The sequence below is a fragment of the Microcebus murinus genome, chromosome 4 (genome assembly GCF_040939455.1).
Source record: "Microcebus murinus isolate Inina chromosome 4, M.murinus_Inina_mat1.0, whole genome shotgun sequence".
In the NCBI taxonomy this organism is placed as follows: domain Eukaryota; kingdom Metazoa; phylum Chordata; class Mammalia; order Primates; family Cheirogaleidae; genus Microcebus; species Microcebus murinus.
This window is the reverse complement of record NC_134107.1, coordinates 33,848,809-33,862,336: the sequence shown is the minus strand read 5'-3', so window position 1 is coordinate 33,862,336 and position 13,528 is coordinate 33,848,809. Positions and strand designations below refer to the sequence as shown.

At 32.0% G+C, this 13,528-nt stretch overlaps 1 protein-coding gene across 22 annotated transcripts in view; it reads right to left on the bottom strand.

The window, feature by feature from the left end:
- Positions 1-13,528, bottom strand: part of IMMP1L (inner mitochondrial membrane peptidase subunit 1) — a 79,028-nt gene that overhangs the window by 14,847 nt on the left and 50,653 nt on the right. For 21 of the 22 annotated variants that reach the window (XM_012786064.2, XM_076002062.1, XM_076002067.1 and 18 more), the window contains 3 exons: positions 8,783-8,916; positions 6,732-6,820; positions 3,052-3,178 (listed from right to left, as the gene is read on the bottom strand). In XM_012786064.2, coding sequence (XP_012641518.1) covers positions 3,052-3,178; positions 6,732-6,820; positions 8,783-8,887 — 321 coding nt within the window. In that variant the 5' untranslated portion in view covers positions 8,888-8,916. The remainder of the gene's footprint in view (positions 1-3,051; positions 3,179-6,731; positions 6,821-8,782; positions 8,917-13,528) is intronic. The other variant, XM_076002060.1, reaches the window with a different exon arrangement.

Genomic DNA, 13,528 nt, shown 5'->3' with positions numbered 1-13,528 from the left:
AAGTAAGGGGAAGAACTCCATTTAATAAAATACAGCACAGGGTGCTTCTGAGATAGCTGAAAAAGGGAACACTCAGACCTTGCAAACAGTTTGGATATCTTTTCAGAGTATGCCAAACTTGGATGGATTTTTGTTATAAATCACCTTGATTAATGGAACACATTTGCTAAAGTGGTTCTGTAATAGCTATACAATTCTTAGCGCTGGAATAACCAAGCCTAAAAAAACTGGCATGGGGGAAGCCCTGAAAAACACTGGCTTCTCTTTCAGAATCAATACTGCCCCTAGGCAGAAATAGTTCCTTTTCTTTTATAAAATAACAAAGATAAATACAATTTGATAAGATGGGAATAGAAATAACAATTAAATAAGTAGATGATATTCTGGGATAAGTAGTGGCACAGGAAAGAGTACAGATACTCAAGCCAGGCTACTTGTGTTTGCATCTCAACTCTTCCTCTCAGTTTGAAATTGTGCAATTTATTTACCCTCCCTGTTGTTTAGTTTTCTTATCAAATACTACTGTTACCTATTTCATTGGGTTGCTGTTGTGGTAATTAAATAAGTTAACCCTTGTGAAGAGTTTCAACAGTATAGAGTAAGTACATAAGTATTGGCTAAGAATATTACAATTATGTATTTATTGTACACTTATAAATATGCCAAACCAAAGTGAATGGAATATTTCTGGAACAAAATGGCAGTGTCCTCTAATTTGTCCATTCATAAAACATATAAAAACTCAATGACAGAAGGAATAAATTCTGGTGTTCCATTGCAGAGTAGGGTGACTATAGTTAACAATATTGTACTGTATATTTCAAAATAGCTAGAAAAGAAGACTTTAAATGTTCTCACCACAAAGAAATGATAAATGTATGAGGTAATAAATATGCTAAATACTCTCATTTGATTTTTATACAATGTACACATGTATCAAAATATCACACTGTATCCCATAAATACATAAAATTATTTGTGTCAATTAAAAACAAAAAAAAGTCGATATTTATCTTAAATAGAATATTCAAAAAAATTTACATCTCGCAGTCCTCTGGTTATCTTCTCTGATTACTCAGCAGAGACTTTATCTAAATCCTTTTTTCCTGATATTCCTTCTTCAATAACTCTTAAAATGAAAATAACAACAACGATATGGTGTTTGATTAGAGGATGTTATTTATTTGTTCTGTTGTTCTGTTGTTCTGTCTGATGACAAAACTCTTTCAGGTCTCTAGTATATAACTGTTGCTAAAGCAACTTAGAAATGACTAGAATATCTCATGAAATGGTAATAGTTATATGAAGGTGAAACTATATGACAAAAATCTAACATTTTTTTAAGAAGCAAATGATACAATGTTCATGATGAAGGCCATAGTAGAAAAACAGGTTACCCGATACCACAATATCATCTTTAACATTATTATCACCATCAGCTAACAATTTAGCATTGTAGTAATGTGTTTAGCATTGTAGTAATAAATGTCAAAAACACTTGCACAGCTGAACCATAGCCTATTAGGGATGGTAAATAAATAGTAGATTGATTATTTAATAGTCTTTTTTTTTTTTTTTTTTTTTAGCTTTTTGGAGACAGGGTCTTGCTCTGTTGCACAGGCTAGAGTACAGTGGTGTCATCATAGTTTGCTGCAACCTCAAACTCCTGGGCTCAAGCAATCCTCTTGTCTCAGTCTCCTGAGTAACTGGGACTACAGGCATACGTCACCATGCCCAGCTAATCTTTTTGTAAAGATGGGGTCTTGCTATGTTGCCCAAGCTGGTCTCAAACTCCTGGGCTCAAGCAGTCCTCCCAACTCAACCTCCCAATGTGCTGGGATTACAGGTGATAGCAACTGTACTCAGCCTTAATAGGCTATTGATCAAACTTACATATAAGGCAATCAGAGGCTATTATAGTTCAAAATAAATTTATAATGACAAAGACAGTTTAACTCTTCAATTATGTATTTACATTGGGAATGAATATAGAGGCAAAGTTAACAGACATAACAGCTATATTAATTTGATAGTGACAGAAAATTTGAAGTAGAAAATTAAGCTATAATTATTACAGTAAGAAGCGTATATGCTGAGTAAACAAAAGGCCAACCCCTCCCCTATAAGCCCTGTCATAGCAACCATGTGACTGATGAAAGGAACTACCACATTACATCTGCTCTTCACTCTTCCATTGTGCTGCTCTTACATTCTTTTTCTATAGGTAAGCTGAAATTATATACAATTTCTATTCTAAAATTTTAAAAAGGGTTTTAAAAACTAAAGTGTAGACTTCCTTTGATTTTGCCAGATTTTCCACTAACTAATCAGTTTTGGAAAAAATTCCGAAGGCAGACTCCCAGATTTCATGTAGTTATCATGTTTCCTTTGTCTCCTCCCATCTATGACAGTTTCTCAGTTTGTCCATGTTATTCATTGCCATGACATTTTTGAAGAGCACTGGTCAGTTATATTGTAGAATGAATCTCAGTTCGTCAGTTCGGGTCTGTCTTATGTTTTCCCATGATTTAACTGAAGTTTTCTGCCTTTTTTTTTTTTTTTTTCCGTTTTTTTGCAATGCCACAAAAGTGATGCTCCCTTCTTGGTAGTTCAATTCAGGGATACACTATGTTGATATTCTTGTTATTGGTGAAGTTAACCTTGATCACTTGGGAAAGGTGGTACCTAATAGGTTCCTCCCCTAAGGTTGTTCCCTTTGTAATAAATATCCTGAAAGAGGATGAGACTCTTTGAGACTATGCAAATATCCTATTTCTCCTCAAACTTTGTCCAATAATTTTAGCATCCCTTCATGAATCTTGCCTGTAATAATTATTACTGAGATGTTTATATGAGGTTTTAAAAGGAACTAAAATATATGAAATATAATGGCCAAATTGTTCTTGACATAAACATACTTAAATTCTACTGGCTGCAGCACTTTTTCTTACATTCAAAGTATGAATAAAATTTATTTTCTACTGTCAATGTATTAAGTTAATGTCAATCAACCATGATACCAATGAACAAAATAATTGAAATGTTACTTACATAACTATGGCTTTTAAAGAAATCTGATGAACTAGTGGTGAGGATTTTGTCTCCTTCCATACCAATTACTCTTTTACAAATATTTGATTTTGGATCACTTGGGCTTTTTGCAATCACAATGTCACCTCTGAGGGGGGAAAAAGTCAAAGAAATGTCAGTATTATTTATTAAGCATGAACATATGCCTGGCACTATTTTAATTCTTTTACAAGGCAACTGAAAGAAAGCCACACCCTTTATCCTCTGATATATGACCCTCCCATATATTTACTAGCTTTGAGAACTTTTGTGACTGACTCTTATGGGTTAGAATCCAACAAAAAGTGTGATGGAAAAGCTAACTAAAACTTCTCATAATTTTATAAAATTCTAAACTTTCTGATAATTCCACAAGAATTATCTTTTTACACTATATCACTATGTGTTACTTCCTTGTATAAACTTTTAGAACCAAAACTACAGAAAGACAATTCCATATAAATACTATTTAGTTAATTTACTAAATAAATCTTACTTCTCAGCCACTAGCACTGATTGACTCTAGAGCACATTAAAAAGGTAGAAACATCATCTATGTTTCCCAAGAGTGCAAAGAATTGATAAGTAACAGCATATAAATTATATAACCCATATAATTTATAATATAGTCAAAAGGACTTATATTTGAGAAAAAAATCAAAAGATATAACAATATAAAATGCTAAAAGCTACCCATACATATACTCTATAAAAATAAGGTATCAAACATATAAAACCAATACAGGCCTGATTACATATGGAAGGTGTGATTCATGGAAGAAATGACAATCTATATAGCAATAAACAATATGAAAGATCTTAAGAAGTAGAAAAGAAAGAGACAAAGAATGTAGGACTAATGATCTCAACCAACAGAACACAATGCTCTTTTCGGTATAAAATTAGCAATATGTGAATTCTGTTGACTAATGTATTTAAAAGGATTTAACGTATAAGCTTATTAGTTGTACCTACTTCCAGAAATAATTTAATGTTATTTATAATAAAAGATGTATAAAATAAAAGGAAGATAGTTAAATCAGAAATGTAATGATTGCTATATACAAGTATTAAAATGAGTTATAAGTTTTTTGTTAGACAAGTAAAAAAAATTAAAATTAGTTATATGGCAATCATTAATTCATAAAATAAATTTTAGTTTGAGAAGACAAAATTGTCCCTAACAACTAAATCAAAGAGGAATTCGTAAAAAGGATTTTCATTGTAAGGGAATAAAAGATAACATCTTTATCAGAAATTTTATATAAAATGAAGAAATATTAACAATGATCATTTCTTATTTATAATTATTATTTTTATTTTTATAGTAGTTGGAGTTGCAGTTTTAACAATGATCATTTCTTGAGGCTGTTCTTGGTACAAGTTGAAAGGTATCAAATCATTAAATTCTATAATTTGGAGGCAATATAACATTCCCTTCTTTTGAAAATAGTATAAAATATTCTCTTTCTAACCAACTAGAACCATGCCAGTGGAACTGTTAGATGAACAAGTTTGCAAATATTGTAACACTCTATCAAAGTTGATTTTGGGTAGCTTTGGAAGAAGAAACTTTCTCCGTGGGTGTTTCATGCACTTTAAGTTTTTGATCAAATAATCAATATGACCTTTAAAACAAATTCTGCACTTGCATGACAACATAGAAGTCATAATTAAGTCATGCTGTTTTTACAGAAGGCAATGTTAATGTTGACTATATTTCTGGTAGTCTAACCAGATATATGCATAGAACTTAAATCAAAATACTTATCCCTTGGATTCACAATTCTTTCAAATAGAGTTCTAAAAGGAACTTTATTAAAATTTTCCTTTCTCATTTACAATTATAAATATCATTATTCTATTAGACAGTAAGCTTTTGAAAAGAAGTGTGAATATCTCATTAATCTTAACATTATAACGTATATAGCATATTTTATAAATTAGGTGCTCTTTAAACTATTTGTTGGAAGAATCAGTACTAGTAAAAATGAGATTGTCTCAAGTCTGAGTGTTCTGTGCAGTTGATTGAAGAAAGATTCATGGGCTTTAGCAGATATCCAGGCTTTTATTTTTGCCTATTTAGAAACAGGCAGCCAGCAATAGGTGTCAGAGATTCCCCTGAAATCTTAAGAGTTCTGTGCTGCAGATAAGAGAGAATATTTTTAAAGCACAGTAATATTTTTGAAGTAGAAGTTACCAACTGGCTTCCTTAGCTCTAAAGGTTACTTTGGTATATCTCATATAGATGCCAGATGTGGCACCTTCCTGCAACCTTGATGAATAGAGTAAAAAGTGAAACCTTCAGAGAATCTTAATTAATTTACTATATGTGGTAATTTGTATTACATGCCTGAATGCAAAGAATATTTTTTAAAAAAGAAAATATTAAATATTGAGCTGTTCATTCAAAAACTATTCAGCTAACAAGTTCAGCTCCTTGTTAAGAATGCCAAAGGACTACGAGAATAAAATCATGTCACTGGCACAGAATACAGAAGCTTGTCTTTATGCTATAGTGAGTCTAAGTCTCTAGTTAATGCAAAGTTTACATTAGATTTATTTGATGTAAGTCAAAAAGAAAAGGAAGCTAGGACACAACCTATTATATAAGTTTTATTACCCTCATATCTACAATTAGGTATCTTGATGTTGTTACGGGTAAAAGATCTAAAGAAGAATTACCTCCTAGGGAACATGCTAGACCATACAGCGTGACCAAGAGATATGTGCAGAATCTAAGGCTGGTGAAGATCAGTAAATGTGAAGAACAGTTTTACACTATTCTTGATGATTTTTAAATAATGTGAAATGCCCTATGGCAAAGTGATCAGTGAAAGAGAAATGCCTACTCTAAACCTACTTACTATGCTATAAGCCAAATACCAGTTTAAGGGAATCAAATTTGTAGTTTACTGAGATGAAAGCTGGCACAGATTTATGTTTCCCATAATTACAAAAATTAAATGGACTTAAAATTTTAGGAAATCTGAACACTGCCCTTTAGAAAATACATTAAATTACTAATACTTGAAATTCATTTGGAAGGAATTATACTAATATAGGTAATTAGAATAGAGTACCACAAGGATTGGAACCAAATTTGGAATAGGATTTAAAAAGGTTTAATGACAACATTTGCCAAGGAGTTATTCAACTTAATATAATTAATCAGGAAAATCATACTAGATAAAATTCTCAGCTACATACAATGCTGTGATAGATCTGAAAAGCATCAAATGGTTATCACAGGCTATGCAGAGAGAATAAATAGCCATCAACAGAATTACAGAATAATTTTTAAAAATTTAAAAACCAAAACACTGATTTGGCATATGTGATGCAGTCCCTAACTTCCTAATCCTTAACTAAAAACATTCTAGGACTCAATAAAAAAGTAAAGTAGACTTATAAGTGTAAGGGACTGGTAACCATTTTTGACAATAATGCAAGAAATACAATGACCCATGAAACTGCATGTTTAGAGAAAGTATTAAACTTTCTAAAACTGAGAGAAGATACTTGATTCAAAAGTTTATCTAGCTGTTCATTAATCTGATTACTTGTAAGTGTTTTTAAAGATAAAGTTAAGGAACTACATAGAAGACGTAATATGTGTGTGTGTTCACTATAAGTTTAACACATTTATGATAGAAATTTACCTTTGGATACCATAAAAATGTCGACTAAGATTTTCTGCAAAGACAATATCTGAATTTTTAATTGTAGGCTCCATTGATGGTCCAGAACACTGAAAAGAGAGGTAATTTTGTAATTTGAGTTCAAAACCTCTTTAAATTTAACATAAATCATCTGAGCAGGTTTAAAAGGAAAAAAATCAAGGAAACATTCTTTGAGCTTGGGGATGATTCATAATAATTTAGCAGTTTCCAGATAAGTTCAACTATAGAGTAGCCACTAAGTCTGGAAACACAAGTATTATTATAAATCATGTATTGATATTACATTATAATACATACATAAAATAAGTATCTATGTTTCCAATTTTGGCCACTTGTAAAATGTAAGCTCTGTGAGGGCTAGGACCTTGTCTCTCGTGTTTCCAGCTATATAATCAAGGCCAAGAACAGTGCTTGGCATAAAACTGATAACCAATACATATTTATTGAATGAATGAATGATTCATTTTCTTATTACTATTAAATATCCTCCAATGACCATGATGATAATTTATTAAGGGATATTATACTATTCTCAAGGAGTTGATGTCCTTTCTTACTTTTCCAAGAGAATAGCTTACTCACTTGATGGGGCTGCAATTTATATTTTCTACTGAATAATACCAGCATAATGAGATGGACTTTAAAGACTTTCATATTTGTATGTCTTAAAACAATAATCTTAATAAATAGAAGTTGAGCATGCCTAATCCAAAAATCTGAAGTCCCAAATTCTCCAAAATCTGAAACCTTTTGAGTGCCAACACAATGCCACAAGTAGAAAATCCAAACCTGACCTCATGTGCAGTCAGTGCAGTCAAAACTTGGTTTCATGCAAAAAATTATTTAAAATATTGTATCAAATTACCTTTAGGCTTTGTGGATAAGGTATACATAAATGAAATGTAAGTGAATTTCATGTTTAAACTTGGGTCACATCTCCAAGATATCTCATTATATATCCAAATATTTCAAAATCTGAAAAAAATCTGAAATCGGAAACACTTCTGGTCCCCAGCATTTTGGATAAGGGATACTCAACCTGTACCTCAAAATTGGAATAAATAAGCACTGCCACTTTAAAAACTAAATACAACAGTCTCCATTTACTCTATTCATTTGTAAATAAAACTTTTTACTGAAACTTCCTACTCAGGCAGAAATAACAAAGAATATAATGAAAGTTTATGTTTTCTACCTCTGGAAGTATCAGTGTAACTTTCAAAAATCAAAGAGGGGAGTTTCAGTTAAGTATATTTATTTACTACAGCTCAACTTCAGGTTGTATGACTGTCAATATCTTAGTGTAAACCGAATAAAAAATAGTAATAACAACAACAAAAGAACCATTGACTGGTCAATTTATTATTTCATTTACATGACACAAGGTTTGAACAGCCAAGGTTGGTTGATTCTTATGCCATACTAAGAAAAAACACTGGTTGGGGATTGGGGGCAGCTTTAACATTTTAATATTGACATTAGCCAAAATAAGCATTTGTTCTAATGACAGTTAAACATATGGTAGTTACAAGTAAGAGTTTTGAAACCTGGACAAATCTGTGTTGAAATTCCAAGTCTGCTACTTACTAACTAACTGTGGGACCTTGAACAAATTACTTGAGTTTTCTGAGTCTGTTTCCTCATATATCTAATGTATGTCTAATACATATCTCACAGAGGTGTAAAAGATTAAATGAGTTAGTAAGTATAAAACATCAAATATATCCTAGAAAACAGTAAACAGCATTCAAAACACAGTTAACAGCTATTATTAGACCATTAAGAGGACCTTTTCTGCCTCTGTTAGAAACAAAACAAAATATATTTAAAGTAATGGTTCTTACACTTTATATCAGTGCCAACTGAAACACACTCTTATATCCCAATATGTAGAAAGATTTTATGTTTTAACTTTCATATTTTATTCATTAAATTAATAACTTTAACTATAGTAAAGGGAAAAATATTTTCCTTTAATTTGAAAAAACAGTATATATTTAAAATGAATATTCTTGAATATAAAAACTTACCATGACAACACCACCAACGTATTCAAAAGCACAATGAGCTATACAGCCGTACTGAATAGTATAGCCAACAAGTCGAAAGGTTTTTCCCAGAACACCACGAATCATAGTTCTATGTAGACTCTGCCACCATTGGCCTAATGGTAAATTTCAAAAAGTTTCATGATCAATACTATTAAAAACTACTTAAGAACTAGCTCAATTGTAAAATATTTTATAATCACCCAGAATATACCTAAAGCCTAATACATTTTAATGTAGGAAAGCAGGAGTTTATTTTCATTTCTGCTAAAGATATTTTCAATGGCAAATTATAGCCACTGAATATTTTCATCTAACAAAGAGAGATTATATTCACATATCACTGGGTTTATATATTAATTACATAACTAGAAGACTCTGAATTAGGCTGTTCCTTTCCGTGTCTTCGTTATTTCTCAGTATTAAAGCAGATACTTAAGAAAAGATAGTAACTCTTTCAAAGTACTAATAATAGTTTCTTTTGTTTCCTGATATACTATATTAGTTCTTTTTTTTTTTTTTTTTTTTGAGACAGAGAGTCTCGCTTTGTTGCCTAGGCTAGAGTGAGTGCCTAGGCTAGAGTGAGTGCCCTGGCGTTAGCCTAGCTCACTGCAACCTCAAACTCCTGGGCTCAAGCAATCCTTCTGCCTTAGCCTCCCAAGTAGCTGGGACTACAGGCATGCACCACCATGCCCGGCTAATTTTTTCTATATATATTAGTTGGCCAATTAATTTCTTTCTATTTATAGTAGAGACGGGGTCTCGCTCTTGCTCAGGCTGGTTTCAAACTCCTGACCTCGAGCAATCCGCCCGCTCGGCCTCCCAGAGAGCTAGGATTACAGGCGTGAGCCACTGCACCCGGCCACTATATTAGTTCTTGTCATATAATATGATATAATGGAGATTCAAGTTTTAAATTGGTTCTTTTTTTAAACTTGTGTGATCTTCAATGAACTATTTAACCTTTCTGGGGCGTAATAAAATGGAAATAATAATATCTCTGAGAATCAAATTCAGCAAAATATGCCAAACTGCTCTGTAAGTTATAACATTACATTCAGTTGTCAGCTGTTAACCACTGATATAATAAAATGAATACATGAATAATATGAAACAGCATAAAGAACCATATAAAGATTTTTTAAGCTATATAATTTAAAATATTAATATTATTCATTTAACATTTCCTAGTATCTGTCCCTTCCTTTCTATTTACCTATTACTATTTAATACTATTTATCATTTCTCAACTAATGGCCTGTCTTAGGCCTATGATACAATAGACTGTTCTCAGATTAAATTTAATAAAATATATCACTAAAAATAATAATATGTATATTTGTTCAATACTTAATTATATGTCAGGCTTTACATATAATACCTCTATAAGATAAATATTATTACCATTCTCAATTTATACATAAGAAAAAAAAAGCCCAAGAGTAGTAATTTGTTTAACATGACAAAGTTGGCTTTACTGCTGACATCTACCAAATTTATAAGGAAGAACTAACATCAATTCTTCTCAAACTATTCCAAAAAATTGAAGTGGAGGGAATTCTTCCTAATTTATTCTACCAGACCAGCACTGCCCTGATACCAAAACCAGACAAGGATACAATGAAAAGAGAAAACTACAGGCCAATATCCCTTGTGAACCCAGATGCTAAAGTCCTCGGTAAAATATTAATACTAGCAAAAAGAATCCAACAACACATCAAAAAGATGTATACATCATGATCAAGTAGGATTTATCCCAGGGATGCAAGGATGGTATAACATATGTAAATTAATAAATGTGATATATCACATCAACAGAATGAATGACAAAAACCATATGATCACCTCAATAGATGCAGAAAAAGTATCTGATAAAATTCAACATCACTTCATGATATAAACTCTCAAATAGGCAAAGAAGGAACATACCTCAACACAATAAATACATGACAAACCCAGAGATAACATCATACTAAATGGGGAAAGCAGAAAGTCTTTCCTCCAAAATCTGGAACAGACAAGGATGCCCTCTTTCACCACTCTCATTTAACATATTAATGGAAGTCCTAGCCAGAGAAACTATGCAAGAGAAAGAAATAAAGGGCATCCAAATTGTAAAAGAGGAAGTCAAATGGTCCCTGGTGGCAGACAACATGATCTTATATATAGAAAAACCTAAAGACTCCATCAAAAAACTCCTGGAAATGATAAATTCAGTAAAGTTGAGGGATACAATATCAACATATAAAAATCAGTTTCATTTCTATACACCAATAACAAACTAGCTGAAAAAGAAACCAAGAAAGCAATCCTATTTACAATAGCTATCAAAAAATAATAAAATATCTAGGAATACATTTACTCAAGGAGGTGAAAGGCCTGTAGAATGAAAACCACCAAACACAGATAAAAGAAATTGAAGAGTACACAAAAAATGGAAAGAAAGCCCAGCTCATGGGTTGGAAGAAATAATATTGTTAAAATGACCACTACACCCAAAGTGATCTATTGATTCAGTGTAATCCCTATAAAAATACCAATGACAATCTTCCCAGAAATAGAAAAATCAATCCTAAAATTCATATGAAACCACAAAAGACCTTGAATAGCTAAAGCAATACTGAGCAAAATGAGCAACACTGGAGGTATTACACTACCTGACTTCAAAATATATTAATACTAGAATACAATACTATAGTAACAAATTCAGCATAGGACTGACACAAAAACAGACCCATAGACCAGTGGAACAGAATAGAGAACCCAAAAATAAATCATGTATTTACAGCCAACTGACTTTTGACAAAGGCACCAGGAACATACATTGGAGAAAAGACTCTCTTCAACAAATGGTGCTGGGAAAACTGGATATCCATATGCAGAAGAATGAGACTAGTTCCCTATCTCTCACCATACACAAAAGTCAACTCAAAATGGAGTATACACTTAAACATAAGACCCCAAACTATAATACTATAGGGGAAATGCTTCAGGACATTGGTCTAAGCAAAGATTTTTAAGGCTGAGATATCAAAAGCACAGGCAACAAAAACAAAAATAGACACATGGGACTATATTTAACTAAAAAGCTTCTTTACAGCAAAGGAAAAAAGTCAGCAGAATAAAGAGACAACCTGTTGAATGGGAGAAAATATTTGCAAACAATCCATCTGACAATGGACTAATATCCAGAATATACAAGGAACTCAAATAACTCAACGACAAAAAACAATCTGATTAGAAAGTAAGCAAATGATCAGAGTAGACATTTCTCAAAAGGCATACAAATGGGCAAAACAAGTATATGAAAAAAAAATGCTCAACATCACTAATCATCAGGGAAATGCAAATCAAAAGCACAAATATCATCTCACCCCAATTAGAATGGCTACTATCAAAAACAGAAATAAAATAAATGCTGGTGAGGATGCAGAGAAAAGGGAACTCTTATACACTTTTAGGGGTAATGTAAATTAGTACAGGACTATATGGAAAACATTACAGAGGTTTCCTAAAAAGTAAAAATACAACTATAATATGATCCAGCAATCCCACTACTGTGTATTAATGCAAAGGAAAAGAAATCAGTATGTCAAAGAGATACCTGTACCCTCATGTATATTGCAGCACTACTCCCAATACCTAACATATGGAATCAATGAAATGTCAATCAACAAACAAACAGATTAAAAAATATGGTATATATACACACTGGGATACTAGTCAGCCATAAAAAAAAATTAAATCCTGTCATAGAGGGCAAGATAGATGGACATTATGTTATGGGAAATAAGTGAGACACAGAAAGATAAACACTGCATGTTCTCACTCATATGTGGGAACTAAAAGAAAAAAACAATGAGCACACGGAAGTAGAGAGAATTGTGGGTACTAGAGGTGGGAAGGGAAGCAGGGTGTGAGGAAGGATTAATGGATACAAAATTACAGCTAGATAGGAAGAATAACTTATGGTTTTCTGTAGTGCTGTGAGATGAAAGTGGTTAACTATACTTTATTGTATATTCTCAAAAAGCTAGAAGAGAGTATTTTTAATGTTCATGTCATAGAGAAATGACGTATTTGAAGTGATGGATATACTAATTACCCTGATCATTATACACTGTATACACATAGCAAAATATCACTATGTATCCCATAATATGTACATTTATTATGTGCCAACCAAAAATACAAGGAAAAAAACTGCAAACAAATCTTGAATTTTCCTTAGCAGATTTGTTGTTGGTTGTAGTGTTTTCTGTCTATTTCAGACAGTATAAGTGAGTAAATATATTAAGTTGTTGGGTATCAGGATCTCACGGTGAAAGAAAGAAGCAACAAGTAAGGAATGGGAGGTTAAGGATGAACTGGAGGTATCAAATTTATTTAAGTAAATAAATTTATATGTGCCTGTCCGCCTGCCTATATAAATATCATCCTAGCTCCTCTGTCAACTTTGAAAAGGCCACTGAAAGAAGCAATGATACTGCAGTAATAATGAGCACACTTAGCATCCAATTTTTGGTTTTTATCAGAAGAAATTAATCTGGGAAGAACAGCCTTGTTGTGACAGATAGCAAGTAAATGCTCAAAGACTAATAGAAATAAAAGAATCATTTTGAGGGGTTTCCCACTAGCCAAATTCAGGACAATATGAGGTAAAAATAACACTAATGATTATTACATTAAATTAAAAATGAAATCTACTGAGTAGCTAATGATATATAT